General features: G+C 50.7%; 2 protein-coding genes and 1 pseudogene across 8 annotated transcripts; 2 read left to right on the top strand and 1 right to left on the bottom strand.

The window, feature by feature from the left end:
• Nucleotides 1-6550: 6550 nt before the first annotated feature.
• SLC5A6 (solute carrier family 5 member 6) lies at nt 6551-20921 on the bottom strand. 6 transcript variants are annotated; one of them, XM_075535852.1, is made up of 18 exons: nt 20351-20920; nt 19197-19262; nt 15559-15658; nt 13898-14422; nt 13565-13630; nt 13188-13239; nt 11893-11960; nt 11319-11473; nt 10847-10987; nt 10578-10707; nt 9950-10038; nt 9467-9579; nt 9031-9098; nt 8606-8692; nt 8267-8448; nt 7956-8059; nt 7643-7761; nt 6551-7350 (listed from the first exon to the last, which is right to left on the bottom strand). In XM_075535852.1, exons 4-18 carry the CDS (start codon nt 14318-14320, stop codon nt 7198-7200), a joined length of 1950 nt encoding a protein of 649 aa, XP_075391967.1. In that variant the 5' UTR covers nt 14321-14422; nt 15559-15658; nt 19197-19262; nt 20351-20920; the 3' UTR covers nt 6551-7197. The 6 variants fall into 6 exon arrangements, with proteins under 6 accessions (XP_075391967.1, XP_075391968.1, XP_075391965.1 ...); XM_075535853.1 differs by lacking the exon at nt 20351-20920 and adding an exon at nt 19581-19929; XM_075535850.1 differs by lacking the exon at nt 15559-15658.
• On the top strand, nt 19669-25078 carry ATRAID (all-trans retinoic acid induced differentiation factor). 2 transcript variants are annotated; one of them, XM_075535856.1, is made up of 7 exons: nt 19669-19803; nt 20861-20982; nt 23389-23460; nt 23799-23870; nt 23948-24069; nt 24309-24406; nt 24577-25078. In XM_075535856.1, exons 1-7 carry the CDS (start codon nt 19687-19689, stop codon nt 24679-24681), a joined length of 708 nt encoding a protein of 235 aa, XP_075391971.1. In that variant the 5' UTR covers nt 19669-19686; the 3' UTR covers nt 24682-25078. The 2 variants fall into 2 exon arrangements, with proteins under 2 accessions (XP_075391971.1, XP_075391973.1); XM_075535858.1 differs by lacking the exon at nt 19669-19803 and adding an exon at nt 20020-20165.
• On the top strand, nt 22603-22690 carry LOC142431183 (small nucleolar RNA SNORA72; annotated as a pseudogene).
• Nucleotides 25079-25277: the final 199 nt, after the last annotated feature.

Consider the following 25277-nt stretch of genomic DNA (forward strand, 5'->3'; position numbering starts at 1 on the left):
GTCGCCACTCTTAACCACTGATCCTGAAGGAGTCATCTGTCCTGGATTCCCTATGTTTCCAATTGCTCTCTGTACCTATGTACATCCTCTGGTCTAGCCAGATTTTTAAGGTAGAATTGGGATCATGATAGTGGGGAGGAGGAAGCATTTAAGAACTAGAGGAAAGTTATATGTTTCATCGTTGCTAGCCCGCACCCTGACTGGCTCATCTCCTCCCCGCAACCCTTTAGTAAGGGGGTGTCTGGTTGGCTACCGATAGGCTTTTGAGTCTCCACTCTGCACTCACCCACAGCTATGTGGACAACTGCCCCTCCCCCCAGAAGAATTTTCTTGAGAGGACGGCATTGAAGCTGCAGCTAGGGGAGAGGGGCATGTTTGATCAGAGAAAATGGGAGCAAATGAAGGGGGAGGAAGAGAGAGTGGAGCACATCCTGGCTCATCAGGCCTGGAGGACGATATCCCCATTCTGAACAGCCAATGGACAGAGTGGACAATATGGCTGATCCCACTGTAAGACATGCTGTCCCTTGATGGCCCAGAGCCCTAAGGGGGACAACACTGGAGACTCAGTGTTGGGAATGGCCCAGACTGACCCTGTGACACTGAGGCAAACCACTAAAAGCGTGCGGCAGAGAAACCATGGGAGCAGAGCAGGGAGCCCCCGATGGAGTACTAAGGACAGACTCCGGGGCCAGAGCATGGTACCCCATTGGACCTGACTGAAGGACATGCCTAAAGATAAAAAATCAGACCTTGATCTATTTACAGGTTTTTCTTTCTTATTAAAATTAAAAAAAATTAATTTATTCTTCTATGGGTAATTGGTTTCCTTTTTTGTTGTCATCGCCGTGTTCTCACTCATCGCCTATCTTGCTATGGCTTGATTTTTGGTGCATATTATTATCTCTACAGCTCTATCTAGATAAGATAGACTGGATGAATGGTCTGGAGGAGAAAACAATGGGACCAATGGTTCCGGGGGGCACGGGAGAGGGGGAGGAGGGGGTTAAGAGGTGGTGCTGACCAACCCAGGGACAGGGGAGCAACAAGTGATCTGAAATCAGTGGCAAGGAGGATGTGAGAGGCCTGGTAGGGATTCAGCAAGGGCAAGGTAACCGAGAGAAATTACTGAAACCCAAATAAAGGCTGAGCATGATAGTGGGACAAGAGGAAAGTAAAAGGAAATAGAGGAAAGAACTAGGTGACAAAGGGTATTTATAGAGATTTAAAGACTGGAATGTGCATATGTAAATATGTATGAGTGTGAAGAAACAGATCTATTTGCATATATTTATAGGTTTAGTATTAAGGCAGTAGATGGACATTGGGCCTCCACTCAAGTACTTACTCAATGCAAGAACATGTTCTATTAAATTGGCATTCCAGGGTGCACACTTTCTCGACATGATTGCTGAAGACAAACGTGTGCATAAGCAAATGTGGTGAAGAAAGCTGATGGTGCCCGGCTATCAAAAGATATAGTGTCTGGGGTCTTAAAGGTTTATAGATAAACAAGTGGCCATCTAGCTGAGAAGCAAAGAAACCCACATGGAAGAAGCACACCAGCCTGTCTGATCATGAGGTGTCGAAGGGAATCAGGTATCAGACATCAAAGAACTAAAAATCATATCAGTGGGTGCCCACCTTCCTGATACGATCACTGAAGACAAACGTGTGCATAAGCAAATGTGGTGAAGAAAGCTGACGGTGCCCAGCTATCAAAAGATATAGCGTCTGGGGTCTTAAAGGCTCGAAGACAAACAAGTGGCCATCTAGTTCAGAAGCAACAAATCCCACATGGAAGAAACACACCAGCCTGTGTGACCACGAGCTGTTAAAGGGAATCAGGTATCAAGCATCAAGGAACAAAAAAAACCTCATATCACTGTACATTAGTTTCTTTTACAGAGATAGTTGAATGTTGACCAATTATTTTTGGTACCTTGACTCTGTATCCTTTCCATTTTCTTTCTTTTTAAAAAATGTAATCATTTTATTGGGAGCTCTTACTGATATAACATTCCATAGTTCAATCACATCAAGTGTTGGACAATTGCTACCACAATCAGTTTCAAAACATTTTTTCTTCTTGAACTCCTTAATATCAGCTCTCCTATATCCCCATAACCACCCTCTAGGAGCCTTCTCCCTCCATACACCTATAACAGATCCCCACTCCCCTATCTTATACAATCCAATATAACCATTCACATACAATTCTGTTATATCCCGTCAAGTGGGGTTACACAGTCAATCTCAGTTCTCTATTCTCTCATTCCCACCCCTACCCCCTCTTCCTGTACCTTCAGGGGACCATTTCCCCTGTTACTGTATGTGAAGGGATATCAATCTTAGCTTTCATGTAATGAAGCAAATATGAAGAAAGCTGATGGTGCCTGGTTATCAAAGGCTATAGCATTTGGGGTCTTAAAGGCTTGTAGCTAACAAGTGGCCACTTAGCAACGAAGCAACAAAGCCCACATGGAAGAAGCACACCAGCCTGTGTGATCATGAGATGTTGATGGGAAGAGGTATCAGAAGTCCAAAAACAAGCAACCAAATTGATGTGAAGGAGGTGTGGATGGATACCCCAAACCCATCTGTAAGATACTTGGACAGTCCCTCTCAGAAGGACCACACAGAAGGGATGATAAACCCAGGGTGTGGAAAACACTCACAGAACTATCCTCTAGTTCTTTAATATTTCCTCCCCCTTTCTATTATGGTTTTCATTTCTTTTACCTCATTAATCATGTTAGATTCACATATGTTCATTTGTATCTTTAAGATAGTTTGGTACACGAATGCCGAGGTAGCGAACCCTCCATTTTATTTAATGCTTCCTGAGTCTGTCAATATTTTGTCCACAGAATCCTTCGGTATTACCACTGTGGCTTGAATTTGCTTCCTTAGTTCTTTTCTTTTGCTTTTCAAACGCAAGGCCTTCAGACGCTTCGTGATAATACTTTTGTCTTCCCAACTGCCCTTTGAAATCTGCTCAACTTTTTCTTTCCTTCAGAAACGGTCCTGTAATTCACATCTGAATGGCTTTCCTTGCTCAACTCCTTTGTGTCATCATTTCTTCGTCACTTGAGCATCTCTACGTTCAAGAGCAAGTTTCAGGGTCTTTTCTGACACCCATTTTGGCCTTTTGTCTTTTTAACAATCCTTTGCCTTCTTCAAATATGTTCTTCATGCCATCCCACAAGTCTAGTCCTCGGTTGTGTACGTGTCACATCTATTCTTGAGATGGCTTCTAAGTTGGGCTATACTCAAGGTGATGCTTTGGCTGCCGTGGATTTGTCTTCATGAATTTTCTTCAGTTTAAATTTGCATGTGAACAATTGATGCGTCTACTCGTCAGGCCCTGGTCTGGTTCTGATGGATATGAAACTTCTCCATCCTCTCTCTCCACAGATGTAGTAGTTGATTGTAATTCCTGTTTATTCCATCTGGAGAGGTCAACAAGTATAGTTGCTATTTACATTGTTGTAAAAAAGGTATTTCAAATGAGTAATTTGTTAAGTCTTGCAAAATTCTATCATTCGGTCATTTCGTTTCTTTCACCAAGGTTCTATTTTCCAAATACCGATTCTTCTTTGTTACCAGGCTTCACATTGAAACCACCAGTATTTATCAATCTCTCGAGTGTACATCTGATTGATTTGTTTACTTAAGTTGGTTAAAAATTTTTCCATGTCTTCGTACATCTCAAGACCGATGTCTTATAGGATGACTCAGTATGGTTTTGGATGCAGGTTCATGCATCTTAGGGCAGGATCGCAAAAGCGATGTCTCCCCATCGCACCTGACCAGATGTGCATGAATTCGTTTTGTGCCGTCACTGCTGCTGTTGTTAATGAGCACGCAACTAAAAGGGCGCCTAGTAGGCTTCTCTACCAGTTACTCTTTCACCTTTATCAAGTATTTTGTCAAGGAAGGGGTTCTGAAACTACAAAGGTATCTAAATTCCGACTTCCATATTTATTTTTATAAATTCCTTTCATTTATTCAATGAGTTAGAATGTTATTTTGGTGTTCAGATTGTCCTGGACCTGGTCACTAGGGAGACACTTCAAAATGGTTTTATATCCTTTTTGATATGCTCTGATGATTTCCTGGGAACTCTTTTGCCGTCACAGATATTTCAGGCACACCTTGTACTTGAGCTCAGCCCTAGAGCCAACTATTCGTTCAGGTTGTTTTTAGACACAAACGGGCTCCACTGTTCTGGGCCCTTTCTGTGGACAGAGCTATTTCTAAACATATTTGTATCTAGTTAGGTGCCATCAAGTCAGTTCCAACTCACAGTGAACTTATGAGCCACAAAACGAAACCGTGCCTAGTCCTGTGCTACAGTTGTTACGATTGTAAGTCCATCATTGCAGCCAGTGTCAAACCATCTAATTGAGGGCCTTCCTCATTTTCACTGCTGTTATTTCTACAGCTACCTGTGTTGAACACCATGAATACATGCCACAATCTCCTGTTCCAATTCAACACCACCAGGTTCACATCCTATTTAACTACACCTAGTAACCCTCCTTATCCTCTAGGACCCCTGGTGGCACTGTGGTCACCCATTGGGCTGCAATTGGCAAGGTCGGCAGTTGAAAAATTACCAGCAGCTTGCCGGAGAGACTACTCCCATGGTCTCTGAAACCCACAAGGGGCCACGATGGGTCAGCACTGACTCAATGGCAGTGTTTGGTTGGGCGGTTCATTCTCAGTTCCTCTCGTAATACATCTTGTATTTTCCTTGACGTAACCACTTACTGGACTAGCCTGTGCAATAAAACCCTGTGCCAATCACTTGTTCAGGGCCCCTCCTCAAGCACTGGTCTAGTCATGATGTGGGTCCTCTCCTCATCCCATTGAAGTTTGGACACGCCAGGCCAGGCTGCCTCTAGGGTGGATGACCTCTTCACCTTATTTGGGTTCCCAGTGGTAATAGAGGGGTTGAAGGCCTCCAGCTCCTGCACTCCAGCCTGGGCTTCTCTCCAATGTGTAGACAGATGCCCTCTTCATTCCCCTGGGACACACACAGCACGCCTGTTCTCAGGCTCTGACAACTCCCAAGTCACCAACTTGCGTATGCTCCCATCACCCTGCTCCAGGTCAGACATCCCTTACCAAGTTGCCCCAGGCATGGACTCCAACCCTGGCCCCTCCCCCCACAACTTCTCTGCCCTTACTCTAACCACTGCTGTGGCCAAAAGGACAAGGGATACAGAGATCAGGCCCTAAGCATCCAGACAGGCAAATGATCTTCCTTCACAATTCCCGCTTGCCATCATTGCACTCTTATTTTTTTTACAGTTCTAAATCCACTTCGTTTTCATGGAAATTTCCAGTTTCTGTTGCCTAAGTTAAGCTCTTTCTTTAGAAGCCATTTCTACCAAGCACTTGAGAGCCAGAACACAAGATGTGAATTTGGTGGCCTGGCAAGACAGATTTAATCATTCCCATGGACCTTGGTATGAATAAAGGGAGTCTTTCCTAAGAACTAGGTTTGTTACTTCTCTGTCACTGACTGGAATTGAAACCCTTAAGGAAAGCTGGACCTCTGCTTTTATTTTAAGCCGTGTGTGTGTGTGTGTGTGTGTGTGTGTGTGTGTGTGTGTACACTCTCTTGCTACTCTAACAATGAAGTCATGAGGCTATCATTCGCCACTCCTCCCTGGGGCCCATCTCTTAGGCTCCCCAGAAGGGTTGGCAACTTTAGTGGATGAGTCTCTGACCGGAACATTAGACAGATAGCTGAAGGCCATATTAAGGAGTTTCATGAATTCGAGTCTTGTGGATTAGGAAAAAATCCAAGACTGGTTTCAGGCCCAGTATAGGAATGGTCTTCAAACTGAAAAACTCAAACTCACTTGCCATCAAGTAGATTGCAACTAACGGTGACCCCGTAGGATATGTAGAACTGCCCCTTTGGGCTTTGACAAGACTATTAGAAAGCCTCATCTTTCTCCCTCATAGTAGCTAGTGATTTCTGAACTGCTGACCTTGAACTTAGCAGCCCAGTGCATTCATCACACACACTACGCTGCCAGGACTCTCAAGAAATGATCTAGGCGGGCTGACGTGGGTTGGAGTCTAGTTGCTGGCATGATTGATAAGACTGCTGTCCCACCACAGGCCAGAGCAGCGGAGAAATGGGGCTGAGGGGTGACTCAGCCAGTTGGGGTGAATAGGAGAGGAGAAACAGAATGGCTCGGCCTGCAAGGTGGGGCTGTGGGAAGGCAGCAAACTTGTGGCTGGGGCCCTTGAGACCTCCACCGAGGCTGACCCCATATACCTGCCTCGAACCAGAGAGCTTGGCCAGAGCTGCTTCAGGGCAATAAAGCTTAGCAGTGTTCTTCCCAAGATCATGGGTCTACTTCAACTGTCCTATCAGGAGCAACTTAAAAACCACACCCCTGGGAATGTCTGGTCTGAGAGACCTGGAACCAGTGAGGCTGCACTGGCCCCACCTCAGCAGAGGGAGGCCGCCTGTTCCCGAGGGAACAGGCTCATCAGACAGGAGCAGCTGAGACGGTACAAGAGCTCAGATGACTGGCCTGGTGGCAGTTTTTATTCCCTAAGAACAAATATGAGGGGACAAACTCCAAAAGGAAACGAGCACCGGTGACAAGCTGACACGGAGTGGCATGGCGCTGGTTGCCTTGGATCACCAGGGAAGGGTAGTTATGGAGGAGTTCCCAGCTTTCCTTAAACAGAGGAGATGAACATCTGTCCAGGGTCCATTCCAGAGGCCTCCCACGGGCACCAGACTCTTCCCTCTCGAGAGTGGAGGTAGGCAGAGAAGGGTGAGACAGACAAGGGTGTCCCAGAAAACCTGAGAGTAGTGACAGCAGCCCAGTGTGATGGGCGGAATCGGTGCTTGGATGGGACGGCCAGGGAGACCACAGCTGGCACAGGCAGCTAGCGGTGTTGTACTACAGGGGGTTCGTCTCGCCAGCGGAGATCCCAGGGCAGTTAGAACCTGAACTGCTGTCTCATTGCCCTTCAGAGGAGCTTGGCCATGTGGAATCAGAAGGCACGGTCCTCTTGGAGGGCTTTCTTCCATCCCCTTCTGACCCTTTGGTATGGGCTGGGCCCTCCTAGCCTTTAACCACCATGCAGAACACGTCAAGGGTCTCGGTAGCTACTCGGCTGTCTGATGAGTGTGGAGACTTGGGTACCGAGTATGAATCACAGTGAGGTCTCTTGGAGGATGAAGGTGGGGCTGCTGCCCTGGTGGGTGGAGCCTGCCTCCGGCACAGCCAGGGCCTCCTGGTTTCTGCTGCCCCACAGCATTCCATTGCCCATCTTCTCTGGACACACAGGGCTGCCCACAGGGGAGTCCTAGGGAACACACAGCCCGAGGAGGAAGGTTTGGGTGGGGTGAAGGAACTCATCCACAGAAAAGGAGCCAAGACTGCAGGAATCCCTGCTAGCTGGGAAATCAGCAGGCAGAGGAAGGGAGCCAAGGGGAGAGGCAAACACAAGCAGGGGGACAGCAAGGCTATGGGGTGGAAGGGCGGTCAGCCAGAGCTCCCGTGGAGGAAGCTGGGGCAGCTGCAGGGGTTTCCAGGCTCAGGCAGGCAGGGACTGTGGAGAAAGGAATGGGGGAGGGTGACATGGACAGCACACGCACTACCTGGCTATAGCTTTTGCAGGACAGTCGCTTCTGGCAGGACAAGGGCAGTAGAGCAAGGAGCTTTGGCCACACAGGGTAAATGGTTCCAGGGTTCAGGGTCCGACCCCGCATGCCCCCTAAAGGCAAAGGTGCTTGTGAGACTCCTACATGGAGCCCTCTGCCTCCAGGTTCCACGGTTCTGAACCCAGCCCACCTCCTGGATGCCAGCCTACAATCTTCACTGCTGCAGACACCCTGAGGCTGGAGGGCAGGGCCTCCCAGACTCCCGTTCCCCTCTACCCTTGCCTCGGACCACATCCCCCAGCCTCACCGGTGAGCAGACTGACAAGCAGGCCCACCACGATGACTGTGGTGGAGTTGTGGGCGCTGTACCATAGGTAGGACAACTTATAGAGCCGCTGGAGCCCTGTGGGCCTGGGGAGACAGAGGGGCGGGGATCATGAACACTCTGGACGGAGTCTTCTTCAGGTACCCCACTCTTCCTACCTCCAGGCACCCAGAGCCCTGGTCCCAACACCTCCTTGATGCCTCTAGTGGCCCATCTGCTGGCTGGGTCCCTGTGCAATCCCACCCCCCCCCACCCCCCCAGGTAAGACTCCCTAAGAGCATGAGCCCACTCACCTGGAAACAGTCGTCAAGGGTATCAGTGTAGCCATGGTGACGGTGGTCATATTGGTGGGCAGGGACAAGCTGGAGCTGTTGGGTGCCGAGGGTGGCACGCCAGAGCCCATGCTGGTCACGATGCTTCCGATGCCGATCCAGAAGGCCATGAGCAGTCCCGCCAACAGGCCCACTATGGCTCCCTGCTCAGAAATGGGTCTCCTGTCAGCCCTCCGCTGACCCACCACCCCACCACCAAACTTCCACCCCAGCTCCCAGCACTCGCACTGAGCACCCTGCTGTACCATGCCCCTGCTCCTGCCCCCTCCATGGGGCCACTGAGCCATATGGGTCACTCACCAAGGGGTTGGCACAAGGAAAGAACATCCCAAGACAAAAGAGTCCGAGCAGCGGCCCCCCGACCATGCCAAAGATGCTGATTGCTGCCTGAGGAGAACACACAGGCTCAGAGACCCCCAGCCCAGCAGTGGCGAGCACAGCTCCTCAGATCCTTCTGTTGGTCCTTCCACCAGGAGAACTGGGGCTCAGGATCCCAGACGGGAGGCACAGCTGGTCTTAGATCCCTGAACGGACAATGTCCAGGAGGAATGACACTCAGGCTTTTATTAGTTGAGCGCCTGTTCAGTAGCACAGCTGGCCCATCCAGGGAGAATTTGAGACCCGCCCGCGCCCTGTCTTCCCCTCCAGAGGCATCTTCCTCAACTGCCCATGTTAGTTCATGCCTTTCCTCTCCTAACTGCTGGTCTTTCCTCCAGTGTCATTACCTGCAACACAGGTCCCATTTGGGAGGAAACATAGGCCATTCCCAGACAAAACAGTCCGTAGCAAAAGGCTGGGGGAAGGAGAAGGAAGAACACAAGCAAATTTCACACGGTAAACCAAAAAGGCATAGAGCATCCCATCCCCAGCCAAATCATTACCCCTCTGGCTCTGGAAGCAGAGGTTCTATCACCCCTGCCCTGGACGCCTCCCCTCCCTCCATAATGACCTCCTGGCCCTGCTCTCAGCCACTCCAGTCCTTACTCTGATGAGACTCAGATGTCTCAGAAAATGGTCTGAGAGGTAAAGGCTGTGAGATTCTTTGTCAGACAAGTGCTTGAGCCCAGAGCAAAGCAGCCACGCTGAAGCTAGTCGCCATGGTGCATTTGGTGGTAAACAGATGCTCAGGAAGACCAAGACCAAAGGGAATGAGAACCTCACCAATGATCTTGGAAAGCCGGGTGGCCTGGGCTTCCGAGAACTCAGGGAATCTGGGTCGAATGAGGTCTTCCATCGTCACTGTAGCCAGTGAATTAAAAGCTGAAGATATGGTGCTGTGGGAAAGACAAGGGTGGCAAGCTGGCTTGACTCTGGCAGCTAAGAGAGGCGTTTTCTTTGGAGGGATTAACATCCTACAGGTGAGAGAGATGACATGTGCAGCACCAAAAATTGTCCTCAGGTGACAGAGGGGATGGGCCTTCATTTATGCACGTCATGAACTGACCACAAGGGGGCATCCCTAGGGCAAGGTTAGGCTCTGTCTTCCACAGATGAGCTGTCTGTCCTGTCATTCTCCAAGAGGATGGGTTCAATGAGACATGTAGAGGGACCCTGCCTCCCCACACCACTCCCCATCTCCCTCCATGTCACTGGTACCAAGCAGGATCCCTTTCACAGGCCTGAAGGTAAGGGCAGACGGGGTACCTGAGCGAACCACTGAAGAGGCAGGCAACAAAAAGTCCGGGCAGCCCCGGCAGGCCCTTCAGGATATCCATCACAAAGTACAGGACAAACTGCAACAGAGCAGAGGTCACAGGCCTCCTCAGAGAGGATCAATCCCTCCTCAGGGTGCCAGGATGGGGTGGCCGCCACTGAGGGGAATCTGTTGACCCAACCGAGGCCCAGGCAGTGGAAGGGAAGCGGACTCTGGGAGAAAAGGCAGCAGTTCACAACCATATCCTGGCTCAGCCGGACAGGTAGTATGGAATGAGCATGCTAGTCACTCCCACTTTCTGGAGGGCCTGTTTGCTCTGTGAAACCAGGCTGCTGAATGATCCCTGGTGTGTGAGAGCTCCCAGCAGAGCTGCTGAGAGGGGGCAGTTACTGCCTGCAGGCAGGTCCCCACCCCCAGTGCAAGTGCAGAGCTTTGACTTGGTGATGCTGGGGCTGGGAGCATGCCCGCGGCTGGCTGGTGTTCTTGAATCTCAGAACAGGAAAGGACTTAGAGCCGCCTCTTAGCCAGGGCAGTTCTTTCTGCAGCCACTGTGCCACTCCCCCTGGGGCCAAGACTGGCCCCTCATGAACACAGGAGGGGACCTGGGAGCCTTCTCACCTGATCGGGGGCTGCTTGGGCCTGCTGGGCACTCTTGGGATATTCCTGGTAATAGGCGTACATGACCAGGCCAATGAGGCAGCCCATGCATAGGACCACCTGCTGGCAGGGGAACACGGCGTAGCAGGAGCTGCAGGAAAGGCCAGTGCTGAGGGGGCGGGAGGGCCAAGCAGACACCCCCAACACTTCCAGAGAAGGACTCATGGGTGGACCCCCATGAGTGGGATGTATTCTGTCCCTTGGCCCCACCGCCCTGGCCCTGCACTCACAGCACAGCTGCCCTCTCCGTGCGGGAGCTGAGGTAGCGCTGCACCTGGGCCTGGTTCACCCCATACAAGGAGAGCATCATGAACACGCCCCCAAAGGCCAGCGTCCAGAAGGTGTGCCGTACGAAAGGGTCTGGATCCAGCCTGCAACAGATGCGACTGAGCACTGTGCCACGCTCCCAGCTTGCAGAGGGCACCCCAGCCCTCTCCGCCCTCCTAGCCACAGGGGGCAGAGTGGAGCAGGGGCACAGGGCGAGGGCCAACATTGGCAGCTCCAGAGCTGGGGGACCCCAGGGCAGGGCAGTGAGTTGGGGGCAGTGGTCCCACATCTCCAACCCCCGTCCCACCCTGGGCCACCTGGGATCCTCCCCATGCCCCACCCTCAGGGCCAGTGTCTCCCGTGCTTTCTGCAGCCCTGAGAACAGGGCTTGACTCCCAGGCACTGCAGAACCCAACAGGGAAGAAGGGTACTTACTCGATGCCAGAGATGCGGCCGTTCTGGGCAGCCACCTCCCACACATGCCCCAGACCGCCCACCTTAGCTGAGCCCACGATGATAACTGCCAGCTGCCCTAGGAACATGACCAGTGTCTGGAACACATCTGTCCAGATAACGGCCTTCAGCCCACCCTGCAGGGAGAAGATAGCACCGCTGCTCAGGTGATACCTAAACCGTCCCCTAGTGACAGCACCCTACTACCCTCCTAGTGAGGGTGAGGGCACTCTGCCACCTTCTCAGTGCCCAACTGCTGCGAGCCTGGTAGACCACTCATTCCTATCCCACCTTTCCCTACCCAGGTCATCCTGTTCCCTGTCCTGTGTGACAGGACTTCCATGAGTTCATGGAAAATCCATCATCTTCTCATCCCATGTCTGTGAATTTCTTGACACCCCCCCCTGATTACCACCCCCCAGCTTTTCCATCTCACCTCACCCCTAGAATGCTGTCCTGTCTTCTCACCCTGTTCCCCTCTTCTTCTACCTCCTCCCATCTCTCCCCCTTCTTTCACTTCATCTTCTCCCCTCCCCCTTGGTATGACTACCCTTACCAGAGCAGTGTAGAAGGCACAGACTATGCCTAGGGTCAGCACCGAGAGCCACAGATCAAAGCCGGTCACTGAAAGCAAATGGAAATCATGGTCCTATCTCTGAAAGAGACCTAAAGTTCTGACAAGGAATCCCTATCTTCGAAAGGAAGCATGAAGACCAAACCAAGAGCTCACTGCCACCACGTCAGCGCTGACCCGTACTGACCCTACAGGACCGAGGAGGACTACCCTGGGCTTCTGAGGCTGTAAACCTCTATGGAAGCAGAACGTGCACCTTCCTCCTGCAGAACCGAGTGGTTTTAAACCCCTGGCTCTATAGTCGGCAGCCCGACGTGCACCCACTACGCCGCCAAGGCTCCTTAGCATGAAGACAACTCGTAAATAAATCATTTACTGCAATGGAAAAAAAGATGTCTGCAGAGCACTACTAAAAGGTGTTGATTAACCAAATGAGGCGAGGTAACGTGTTCAAGTGCAGTGAACTTTAAGATTGCTTCCTTCTCTGGCAGACACCAGTGCAAGGGCCCACCCAGGGAGGTAGCTCCCCGGTCAAGGCTGCATTCTTCGCAGCATAGGCTCCCTGATGAGGCCCTCTCCGAGCAGTTCTCCCAGTCCAACATGGCTAGAAGCCAAAGTGGTGACTTGTGGGGTACAAAATGGTTTTCCCCAGCTTGTTCCCCAAAATATATGCCAAGCCTAAGATGCTGCTTGCAACACATTGTAAATGACTGTACACTTGGAGGCCAACATCAGCTGCTTAGAGGTTATCTCCCTGGGGGTACCAGCCATCTAGAGGAATCAGACTGTATAGTCTGTCCCGCCCTAAGTAGGGCCCACTCCCTGCCAATAAGGATAGTGGATTGCTTCCCTGAAGGAGAGTCCAGAGACAAGGTCAAGCCAACTCAAGGAGAACCAAGGTCAGGTTGCCATCTTGAATCAAGGGTCTGCCCATCTTGTCACATGTACCTAGTCCCTCCCCTTCTGACTGCATGCACGCCCCTAGCTTGTCCCCCTCTGACTGATGTTTGCCTATTGCACAACCCCTTCCCGTTGTGATGTTATCAGGGGGCTTGCACGTCCCCGGAAGTGTACATATGCTGTGATTGGAAATATATTCACTCTCTCTGCGACGACTTGGCTGCTGGGATCATGGCCATCCCGGGGGTGAACATGTTACCATAAATGTGTCTGACTCCTTTACTCTCTCCTATGACTTTATATATGACAGCTGTACAATGGCGCCTACGGACCCCTTGGTTGTTAGAGGCTGGTTTACTCTGACAGTGACTCCTCACCTGCATTGAGGGCCAGTGACGGTGCATAGAGTACAACCCCCATGTAGATCACCTGTTGAACATGAAAAAGAAAATGGGGGGGGGGGGAGGGGATGGGGGTCGGGGAAGAGACAAAAAGAGCGTTAGCTCCAACATCCCTACAGCTTCCCCTCATCTGATCTAAGCTCACGTCCCCTGCTCCCAAATTGAGGCTTGCCTTCACTTCACCCCAGGCCCTGTGCTAGATGGGATAGAACAGGCAGCAGGCTGTACCTGGGAGCTGTAGGGACAATGATCTCTGGCAAGACGTCCAGTGTTGCCCATGTGAAAGCAGGGAAGACTCCCCCTGGCCCTGCATGCCTAAATCCAGGCCCCTTTACCAGGCTCCTTCCACTTACCATCTGAAAGATGAAGGTCACAGTTCCACAAATCCGCACCGCTTTATTGAATCGGAGCTCCAGGTACTGGGCCGGAAAAAAAGAAAGCATTGCTCCCCACCCTACAACAACTCACACACAACTTCACTAAAGATAACCGGGAACACAAGGGAATTTCCTACTCTTCAGCACCCTGGACTTCCCCACCTCCCCCCGGCACAACACACCCACCTCAACCTCACCAGAAAGAACCCGTAGCCACACCACCTTGGTTCTGGCCTCATCTTACGCACCCTGCTCCTACTCTTCATCCCAGGCCCAGGCAAGCCCAGGCTCCTCGCTCCCCACACTCACCTCATAGGCACTGGTCAGATGCAGCCGGTAGAAGACCGGGATGAAGATGTGGGCAGGGATCAGCAGCCCCAGGAAATAGGAGCAGCCCAGGAACCAATACTGGGTCCCAAATGTGTAGATTTCCGATGGGACTCCTAGGATAGCCACAGCGGACTGGAAAGTGGCCAGCAGGGACAGTGCCACGGGAAAGCAGCCCATCTTGCGGTCGGCCATCAGCAGCTGACCAATGGTTTGGCGGCCCCAGCCACGGTAGGCATGGTAGAGCCCAATGGCAAGGGAGAGCAGCAGCAGCAGGGCGAACACCACATAATCCACAACGGAGAAGGTGGAGGTGGCCACGCCTGGCTTTGAGGTTAGCTCAAGAGGGGCTGAGGTGCTCGTTGCCCCCATCATGTCCACACTGTGTCCTGGACCAGCAGTCATGTGCTGCCTCCTGGCTGGGGAGGGTCAGGCGGTGACTACAGCGTGGATCCCAGTCAGTCTCACAGTTTTCCTCTTTGACCAAATCACATTGTCCAGGACGAGCTGCGGAGGAACCAGCTCTTCATCAGGTCTGTCTTACCTGTATGGCCACCCACCCTTGGGCCTTCTGCCCCACCCCCAGCAGATGAGCATTAGTCACTGGGGAGGGACTCTGGAAAGCCTGGCATTCTGGTGGGGCTGCCCTCAGAGAGGACGGTGCAAGGGAAGCAGTGCAGTGAGCCAGGAGACAAAGATGTGGCCCAAACTTTGAGTGTGCAGAACTGTGAACCTGCTCCACTCTCCAGGCCAGGAATAAAGGAAAATCAAAACTTTGTATTAAGTTTCTTCTCAGAACAGTTACCTGCCCCCACTCATAGGCACAAACCCAGTGACCACAATTCACGGAGCCGAGAGCCCAGCCTGGCGCCACAGCCCAGCGGGGGATAGGGGTGGTGTGTGAAGATACAGAGAGGAACATGTGGCTCTTCCCCCATCACCCCGACCTCAGCCCACACCTTCTAACTTGTGTCACCCTTCCTAACGCCACCTCTTCTCAGTGCTGAGATACTGACTCACAATGACCGACAGGACAGGCGGAACCGCCCCTTTTGAGTTTCTGAGCCTGTAACTGTTCCAGGAGTAGAAAGCCCTGCCTTTCTCCCGAGTGCCTGGTGGTTTCAAACTGGCAGCCTTGAAGATCGCATCCCAAAGCGTTAAGCACAAGTCAGGCTATTTCTCTGAGAGCCACAAACGTCATTTCTGGCACCCCCAGGTCAACCCCTCCATGCTCTCAGGACCACCAGTTAAGCCTGCCACCCACCTCTCCACCCTCAACCTGTTACTCACCGGAGTTCATGGTCGATCTAGAATACCCACTGCTATGGAGTAACAATATTTTCTTACTGACACGCTCACTCCGATCAAATCCATTCTGACTAAACATATATATATATATATATATTACAATTGGCTAGCTGTATCCATCTAGGGTCGACATAGCTGGCAATCTTTATGGAAGGGGAGAGCCTGAATGTTCGACCACAGAGCTGTGGTGGGTTTGAACCACCAATCTTGCAGTTAGCAGTTTAATGCTTGCCAAACAGTGTTACCAGAAGCGAGGCAGGGTCACAGGGTCATTTTGGCCAAAGCAAACCCATGGGGGGAAAAGTGGTTCTATCCCACAGTGAGCAAGTACCTACCTAGAAAAGCAATTTCAGTTCTGAAGCAGAGTTGCCCGCGAACTGTGTTTGGAGCTGGGCAGCGGCTGGGCATCTGGCTCTGTCTGTAGCTGAGGTGAGACTAGAGGTGGGGGTGGGATGAAACTCAGCAGAGCCTTGTATTGGTCCTCTCAGGAAACCAATCCCTGTGGTCCAAATGGCCCTATCATGGGGCAAAGACCCTATGGGCCCACCCCTGCTCAGTCTTAGAGGCTCCAAACCGGGGCGCAGAGAGCTTGCCTTTGGCAGCATTCCTGGAAGGATTAGGCTTTTGCCCTAAGTTACAATTGGCTGGCTCTATGCTTGAGTTGGAAGAGGAGCTGGAAGGAATCAGAACAGTTTTCTGACTCCTATTCAAGAGATACTCAGGTTCAAAGAACACACCTTGACCCTCAGAACAGGACAGAATTAATACAGTTCAAAATTTAAAGAACTCTTCGGTGATTACTATCATATTCTCTATTGAAAGGTAAAGGAAGTGAGTCTTAAACAATTCAAGTGTTCTAAAAACACAACCAACTACTACAGGAGCTAAATCAGAAACTAGGACTAATGGTTCCCCGTCTATCCTGCTTTCTACTGATACCATGATGTCTTTCATATGCAATAGTCAGGGCTACTTATTGGTAGGGAGCAGGGAAAAGGGGGTGCGAGGAGAAGATCAGGAAATGCCACCTATTTGTAGTTGCCAGGCATTGTCAAGTCAGTTCCAACTTCTATCGACATGATAGAATAAACCACTGCCTGGCCCTACACCATCCCCACAAATACTGTTCCTAGGCTTGAGGCCATGTCTGCTGTAATCACTGCGCCACTCTGCCTTGTTTTTCTCTCCTTTATGCTAACCCTCAACTTTAGCAAGTAGGAGGGTCCTTCTCCAGGGACAGGTCCCTCCTGATGTCATGTCCAAAGTCGTGCCCTCTACTTCTAGGAGCGTTCTGGCCGGCCTTCTTCCCAGACAGAGTTGCTCTTTCTTCTGGCAGTCCACGGCGTATTCAGTATTCTTCCCAATACCATTCTTCACACGTATCCCTACTCACCGGCAGCTTCTGCATAGTAATGAATCCAATGAAAACACCACAGCCTGGGATCGGCACACCTGAGTCTTTGAACATACATATATATTTTAAATTCGCTTTTTTGTCCCAGGCACGCAAATATCTGTACTTTTCTTCAGTAAACAAACATCTTGAAAGTGTTCTCATGCAGATTTACCCAGTGCAGTCAGTTCATTTCTTAACTACTGCTGTCCTGGGTGTTGACTTTGTATCCAAGAAAAACAAAACCCCTGACACCTTTCCCCTTTTCTCCACTGACCATAAGGCTGTTTATTGGTCCAGTGGTGAGGATTTTTGTTTTCTCTATGAGGTGTCATCCACAGTGAAGGTTGTAGTCTTTGATCTTCAGTAAGTCCTCTTTGCTCTCAGTAAGTTCTTTTTTACTGTATAAAGCCTTTCTTCAATCCTGATGACATGTTCTGCTTTTTTTTTTTTTTTTTTAAGTTTTCAACTGCTTTAGTTCCAAAGGCCCAATGGATAGCAATTTAGGATCCACGTTCTTCCTTCATTATTGTCCAGCATGTTAGATCATTTGCTTGTACACAGACTGAATAAGTAAGATGAAAGGATACAATCTCGGAGCACACCTTTCCTGATCTAAAACTAGTCCCTTGTTCTGGTTGAACAACTAACTGCCCCTTGGCCTATATACAGGTTCTGCATGAGTACAATGAAGTGTTCTAGAACTCCCATTCTTCCCCATTAGCCAATTTGTTACCCCATACATAAGACAGTCTGATACAGTGACAACTCACATTTTTAAAGAGTGCTATACAACCCAGCAAAGTGCTAAGTGTTTTATAAACAGTGATGATAATAGCATTTTCAAAACACTATGGTTCAGGTCAAGCACTTCTCACAAACACTACTCATAAGGAAACTATCGCTGAGAAAGGTTACATGATTGGCTCAAGGTTGCAAGCAGGATATAAAACAAAAGAGAAAGAAAGGAGGAGTGCTCTCTGCACATAACAGAGACCCTGCCCTCACTACTCCTAGTCAAGACAGCAGCAGCAGGGTGGGTGTTCATTGTAGTCAGACAGTCACGGACCAAAGCAAAAACAAACCTGACCTTCCACCTCTCACATTGTGTTCTTGGCCAGAAGATATGGCCTCACACAGATCAAATCTGAACCCTGAACCTGCAGATTCTTGGGGTCACATCTTCAGTGACAGACTGTTGGTTCCCCAGAAAAATGTTTCCACAATGCCACAATGTTTCAATGCCAACACACTGTTGGCCTTTGAGCAATACAATGGCATGAGTTTCCTCACTCCTCTATGGTAAAAGTTTTACTGCTGTGCTATGATAGAGGACAGGACCTAAGAGACCTGGGCTGCTATTTACAAACAAGGGTTAGTCCTATGGAAATGGCAGGCAGTTCAGAAAGAGAAGCAAGGTCCGCCCCCTGGAACCTGAGTGCACAATGGCCAGAAATGGAGACCTTCTACAGCTGAGGTCACTGGTAAGGCTTCCCGCGAGAAATGATTTACATGCGTTAGAGAGGCCCTCCTTCCGAGTGACTCAGTAAGAAGAGCACCAGGAAAGAGAAGGAAAGCTTGATCTGGTAGCCAGGATTCTAGGAACAAGGCAGTGGTTTCCCATACACCCTCCACTAATCCAAGAAGCCCCAAGGCTCACAGCTTTCTGAGAGAGAACAAAGCCTGAACTGAGTTTCACCAAAATCCTAATACACGAAGGCACACACAGCAGGCTGTAACTGACGGGGGAGGGATGGAAGGTGTCCTTTTTGAAACACACATTTTCCCCAGTTCCCCTGTTCCCCACCCCTGACCTTAGTCACACTCTACTCTGCCCTGGATTGTTTTTGACTCATACAAAAGAGAAAGAAAGGGGTCAAGGGCAAGTTTCCTAGAATGCCTCAAGCTCTGAAGGGCCTGTTGTCATCAAAGGCCAGTAAAGCAGTGGTTCTAACCTTCCTAAAGCAGTGACCCTTTCATACAGTTCCTCATGTGGTGGTAACCCCCAACCATAAAGTTATTTTCGTTGCTACTTCATCACTGTCATTTTACTACTGTTACGAATCAGGGGACCCCCTGTGAAAGGGTTGTTCGACGCCCCCCCCAGAAGGGTCGCGACCCGAAGGTTGAGAACCACCACAGTAAAGTATCAATGACTTAGGAAGATCCTTCACCTAGGGCTGATGGACCTGTGCAGGCAGCAAGTAGAACAAGGGGTCCTGAGGGGTACCGCTGGGGAGGGGGAGGGGGGCACGGGAGATGCTATCAAGGATTTCAAGAAGGCAGTGAATGTTCTGAAACTCATTGCCGTGGCACTTGTACAATACTGCTTGATGTGAATAAACTTCGGAATGATAGCTGAATTACCTCCCAATAAAAAGGTTTTTTTTTGGGGGGGTTATACCATTAAAAAAAGCAGATTAAAGCTCCTTCGAGGAGGTGCGTGATAGCCGGGAGGACACCGAGGGGCCAGCGATGCTGAGAGATGCTCAAGATGAGCCTTAGTCCGCTCTCCAACCCACAACGGGACCGGCCTGGCGGCGGGGGCATCCTAGTGTCGCGATCGCCGGCGGCTCTTACCTCCGTGGCTCAGCCGGGGCTAAGGTCCTCTCATTCTTAGCGGCACGGGGACTTGGCTCACTCTCCCTGGGAAGACAAGGACAAGGGACTTAGCACGCCGCCGCCGCCTCCCCGCCGGAGCGTCAGACTCGGCGCGGTGTCCCGGGACCGAGGTGAAGGGGACTGGGTGCCCCGAGCGTCCTCGGGCTCGCCTCTTCCAGCCTGGGCTCCCCCTTCCTTCCGCGCTCCTCCAGCAATCACCCTTACTCCCTCTTCCAGCCTCCGCTCCCGCTCTCCACGCACGAGGGACGGAGACCACCAAGCTCGCGGGCTTTCCGAGAGCCGCCCCATGCCCACGCCCCGCCCCGCGAGCCCCGCCCCCTCAGGCCGCACTCCACAGCCCACCTGCGGCCTCGGCTCCACACGTGGGTCGGGCCGTCGCCCGGGTCCGGCCAGCGACTGGTGAGCGCCGGGTGACACCGGGCCCCGCCCCCTGCCCGCCCCAGCCGCCATGTTTACTCAGGGCGTACGGCGTGTCCCCGAGTCTCGGCGGACACACGACCTCGGCGTCCACGCGCAGGAAACGCCGGGCTGTGGGAGCCGGCGGTCGGCCCAGAGGAGCCGAGCGGTGCGGTGGGAAGGAACGGAGGCTCTACTGGGGAGGGAAAAGGAGGCGGGGTCCCCCCAGAAGGAAGACTGGGGGCGCTCGGAGCAGAGGACCGACCTCCGCCCGCGGAGGAGCGCGCCAGCCCGCCTCGGGCCTACTGGCCACGCCCTAGAGGCGGGGCAGGGGCGGGCCCATGTCGCGCAAGGGGGCGGGGGTCATGTCGCGCAAGGGGGCGGGGCCATCGCGCGCAGGCTCCTCGAGCCTCGGAGAAGACGGCTCCGTGGAAAATGGCGCGCCGCGAGCCCGGCTCTCGTCCGAGCGTGGTGCCTTGTGTTGCCCTGCTCCTTGCTCTGGGCGTGGATAGGGCTCTGGCGCAACCCGAGGTACAGAAGCAAGTTGTCGGTCGCGCCGAAGTAGACAAGTTGGGAAGCCGAGGGTTCGCGCCCTCACACCCTCACCCCGCCCTCCGCAGCCGGCCGGCCGGCCGCTCCGACTTCGCCCCGGAGGCCTCCCCGCGAGCTGCGGGGCCTCCCACGCGCCGGCCTCCCGGCGACCCCGAACCTCCTACCTTGCGAGACCTTTGAGATTTCGATCGTCTCGCTCCTCCGCTCTGGAGCGCTGGACGCTGTTCTTAGCAGAGGCGTCTCCGGGTTCTTCCTCCTTTACTGTCCACGCATGAAGGTCGCGCTTCGTGCCGCAGCAGGACTGTGCTTTCTGTAATGTTTGATGAGTTCCTCGTGTACCTTGTCCCTTTATACCAGACCAAACTGGAGCTGGCGGGTTGAGAAATCGCCGGAGAGGGCGTAATAAGTCATCTTCGAACAGCGCGATCTTTAAAGACGAGGGCCGGGTACTGATAGTCTCAGTTGAGCCGGTTTGGCCCTAAGCAAAGAAAGGCACCTATGACCCAGTCTAACCTGATCAAGGGCAGGACCCGAGTTAGTTCCCTGTCCTCATTTATAAGAATCCCGGAGAGGTGGGCTGGTAGTTGTTGTTTTATTTCTGTAGTTAATTCTTAATGTCCGTGCTTTTCTTGGTTTGTCTCTCTTGGGTTGTAATAGGTTTCTCTCTTCTGCAGATATGCAGCCAGTGTGCAGGGACTGCGCGGAATTTGTCGCAAGTGGCTCTTTTTTGTACGCAGACACCGAAGCTGATACTGCACGCCCGCTGCTGCCTGAATCAGAAGGGCACCATCTTGGGGTGAGAGAGGAGAAGACATCCCTGGATACAGGAGGGGGAAAAAAGGGTTTCTCAGACAGACTGTCATGGAAAATGCTTGATAGACTTTTGGTGTAAATATTGATGCCTATTTGGCACCCTCTAGACCGTGATTCATTCTCAGACTTTTAAATCTGTATATCGTTTTTGGCCAGGGAATAATCCTGAAATTATTTCTGGTTGAAGCTGCATAAAAATCATAATTTTTGCCTTTAAAAACATAATAAGCTCTATTAGGCCTTCCTTTTAAAAAGAGGTTTGCTCTTTTGCTTACGATCAAGTCTGTTACTCACTGTGTGTCTCCGTGAAACTCTCCCCATATCCTCCATGAGACACGTAAGATTATCTTTTTTTCTGAGCCCTTCACGCTTGTCTTTGAGCCATGTTCCTCTCACTGGCCACTGTTTTTCTTAATCCCTCAGATTCATTCCTTGGCCCTCTACTCGTCTCCCTGTACATTCTTTGAGAGTCCACCTATTTAGTTCCCCAAATGAAATCTCTTAGCATCTTTTGACACCTCTTGAAGCTCCAGGTATATACTTCCAACTTCTGTGCTATGTGTATTACTGTTTTGCTGGTGGGAGAAAGTTCACATCATGAATTCAGCATGAACTGTCTACCACAGACTGGTCCCATATCCACCTTTCCAATACTAATTCTAGTTATTTGTCGAATCAAGCTCCATGATCAGGGTTTGGCTGCAGCCAGAGTTGCCTACTCAAAGGCACTGAGTCTTTTTGTTGTTTTGGAAGGCCTTTCTCCTCCGTACTTGGGACTGCTTTCACCAATTTAGGACATCCCCATCCTTGAATGTCCCCATCTTCTGTGAATGCGCCCCCCTCCACAATCCCAGGATCATAGTTCATTGATTCACCGCTCACCTTTATATGCTGGTCTGTTGTCTTTTTCATACCGCACCTTGATATTTATATTGTTTTTCTTTTTGGTGATTTCTTTTCATGTTTCCCTACTAAATTGTAATCTACTTCAAGGCAGAGATGATGAGTTACATGTTTTCATATATATATAGTAACTTGATTTAATCTATATATTCATAAAAGAAATCATGTGGCATGGCCCTGAATGTCCAGCCCACAGTAGGAAATATGCCTGGAGCATGTTCCTTGCTTCTCTCCCACAGCGTCTCCCAGTTGAAAGGCCTTCATGGATCTGGGAATCATAATGTTATAATATGTGAGCTACTAAATCCAGACCAGGACCAACTTTCTTGCAATGAATGGGCAGGAGTGAACTGATAGGGCATAGTACTTGGGAGAGCTCATTGCTATCAAGTCGATTCGGATTCATAGCAACCCTCTGTGGGGTTTTTGAGGCTCTATCTCTACAGGAGCAGACAGCCTCACATTTCTCCTGAGGAGCAGCTGGTAGGTTTGACTCACTGACCTTGTGGTTTGCAGTCCAACGCTTCCCTAACAGTACTGCCAGGGCTCCTTTATTTAGGAGAACATTAACATCCAACCAGAACTTGGTGCAAAGATGGCAGTGTTCATACCTGCACTACCCAATGCAGCAGCTGCCAACTACATGTGAGTGTGTACCTAGCACTTCAAGTGTGGCCAGTGCAAATGAGAGACAGGATTCCTAATTTAGTTTTAATTCTAAGACCATGCATGTGTTCCCAGGTTGAGTTCTTTCCCAGCGTCTGGTTTTCTAAATGCTGGTGCTAAGTCAAATCTGAATTTCTGTATGAAATGCAGGAAATGGTTGGCACTCCAAGCATCTTCAAATTTAAGATGACTGTCTAGTAAAATAACTGGAAAATAACAACTGCTGATTTGCAGAATTTATGTCTAAAGAAGGGACATTCTGCAATGACCAGTTTTCACTAATTAAATGTAAAATTGTTGTAGTTCATACATGTAATAAGAATAAATAAACAATATGCTAAAATAATAATTATCTTTAAATTATTAAGGGGGAGGGGGAGGGAGGGGAAAAATGAGCTGATACCAAGGGCTCAAGTAGAAAGCAGGTGTTTTGAAGATGATGGCAACATATGTACGAATGTGCTGGACACAAATGATGTGTGTATGGATTGTGAAAAGAGTTGTATGAGCCCCTAATAAAATGATAAAAATAAATAGCTAGATGTAGCAAGTGATAACACTGTTGGACAATGCAGGGTTAAAACAAACCACAGCACCTAGTATGTGATTCTAGCACAGCTGTGGTCAATGAATCCACAAACCTAGAAGGGAGTTGGGTATTGTTTTTTTTAAATCATTTTATTTCTCACAATCCATCCATCCATTGTGTCAAACACATTTGTACATTTGTTGCCATCATCATGGGAGTTGGGTATTAAAGACAAACCTTGTCATATATACGGAAGACATTTCCTTACAGAGGTTACTTGTGTTTCCTCAGGCTGGATCTCCAGAATTGTTCTCTGAAGGACCCTGGTCCAAACTTTCATCAGGCATATACTGCTATCATCATGTAAGTGGTCACAACAACAAGCATATTGCCATAAATTCTGACTCAGCAGAGTAGGACAGAGTCGAACGGGCCCTGCGGCTTTCCGAGACTGGAACTAACTCTATGGGAGTAGAAAGCCTCATCCCTCTCCCACGGAGCGGTGGGTGGTTTGGAACTGCAGCCCTATTTGTTTCATTCCCCCCAAATATGAATGTGGCAAAGGGTTGGTGGGAAAATCTTTGGGATGGATTCCTAAAAAGATAGATGAATAGTGATGTCTAAATTTGCTCTGGGTGGGGCCGTATTACCAGACTAGGAGGATGACTAGGGGAGGAGAATACTAACCCTGTGCTTCACAGAGACCTGCAAGCAAACCCCCTCAAGAATGACTTGGCTAATGCCTTCCGTGGCTTCACTCAGCTCCAGACTCTGTAAGTAAAGAGGGTGGGGAACTGCTGGGAGCTCAGCAACATTGTGTTGAGTATATTACAACTTGTACTGCCTTCAGGTTACTGCCGAAAGATGTCAACTGCCCTGGAGATATTGGTGCCTGGAGTACAATCACCACTTACGTAGACAAGCAAGCCTGCCAAGGACAGAGGAACCTGTGCAATAGCACTGGTGACCCAGGTGTGCCTTCTCACCTTTACCTTCCTGGGAACTGCCTTCCTCCCTGTATTCTCCACGTGAAATCGGACAAAAAGCAGTGAAGGTGCTGAGAGTTCTGAGCACCTTTCTTGGGGGAAAAATGATTGTTCTGTTCTGCCTATCTGACCTACAAAGGATGGGGGAACCTAAGTTGAAGCAGCTGTTTAAGAAATCTATCTGATGAAACCCACTGATCCTCTCTGTTTCTCTCTGGCTCCCAGAAATGTGTCCTGAGAATGGACTGTGTGCGTCGGATGGGCCTGGGCTCTGGAAGTGCCTTTGTGCTGATGGCTTTCACGGCTACAAGTGCATGCGCCAGGTGAGGAAGCAGGCCTCAGGTAGGAGAGGGATGCATAGAGTGGGAACCTCGGTGAGGCTCTTGCAGATAGCTTTACAGAGGGTCAGTGGTCTAGATTTGCTCCAAATGAGGTGGACTAGGGAAGAACTAGCTGATAAAGGGTAATGCTCAATGAGATGGTTAATTCGCAGGGCTCCTTCTCACTAATTGTGTTCTTCGGGATTCTGGGATCCACCACGCTATCCATCTCTATTCTGCTGTGGGCGACCCAGCGCCGAAAAGCCAAGGCTTCATGAACCCATGGGTCTCCCTAGTGACCTAAAGAACATGGATCTAGCGGAGCCCTGCCTGGGAGTTGTGCTTCCTAGCCAAGGTGACCAGATTTTAACATTGGTCAAGCGGGACACCAGCAGGACACCGTTGATAAAACTCATATCCTGGTGAAATAGCCACATGGCAGCCGAAAACTGTACCCTAGCTTGTCGTTCATTCTTTCCAAAAATTGGGACTTTTAAAAAACGCTGCGGGACACGGGAAAAATTGTTCAAAATCGTGACGCCTAGGACCTAGACTGGCATCACCAAGCCCAGGCCGCCTTTGGAAGGAAGATGGAAAACTGCCTCCATCCCCCTGCGCGGGGGACGCATCTCCATTTGCTGCTGACCCTAATAAACAACGTGTCTTGTTGGTCTATTTAGGGAATCGGCCCTGCCTCGGCTTCTTTCTTGGTTGGGGCGGGAGGGGTGGTTCGGTGCGCGCAGACTTCTCAGGAGTAGGAGGATGCCGCCGTGCCGCGGCGCCGCCGCCTTGGCCCCGCCCCCGCCGCCTTGGCCCCGCCCCGTGCGTGCCCGGCCCCGCCCCGCACGCCGCCGGCTTCCCGCGCCGCCGCAGA

This window comes from Tenrec ecaudatus, chromosome 17 (assembly GCF_050624435.1).
Source record: "Tenrec ecaudatus isolate mTenEca1 chromosome 17, mTenEca1.hap1, whole genome shotgun sequence".
NCBI classification, from domain to species: Eukaryota; Metazoa; Chordata; class Mammalia; order Afrosoricida; family Tenrecidae; genus Tenrec; species Tenrec ecaudatus.

Bases quoted from the DNA above. Each gene is read 5' to 3' on its own strand.
- SLC5A6 (XM_075535850.1), bottom strand. From the start codon at position 14,320: ATGACTGCTGGTCCAGGACACAGTGTGGACATGATGGGGGCAACGAGC. The intron at 10,988-11,318 runs GTAAGTACCCTT...CATCTGTTGCAG, and splicing joins GGCCGCATCTCTGGCATCGA to GCTGGATCCAGACCCTTTCG. The intron at 9,580-9,949 runs GTACCCCGTCTG...TCTTTCCCACAG, and splicing joins CTCTTCAGTGGTTCGCTCAG to CACCATATCTTCAGCTTTTA.
- ATRAID (XM_075535856.1), top strand. From the start codon at position 19,687: ATGTTTACTCAGGGCGTACGGCGTGTCCCCGAGTCTCGGCGGACACAC. The intron at 20,983-23,388 runs GTGAGAGAGGAG...GTGTTTCCTCAG, and splicing joins CAGAAGGGCACCATCTTGGG to GCTGGATCTCCAGAATTGTT. The intron at 23,461-23,798 runs GTAAGTGGTCAC...TGTGCTTCACAG, and splicing joins GCATATACTGCTATCATCAT to AGACCTGCAAGCAAACCCCC.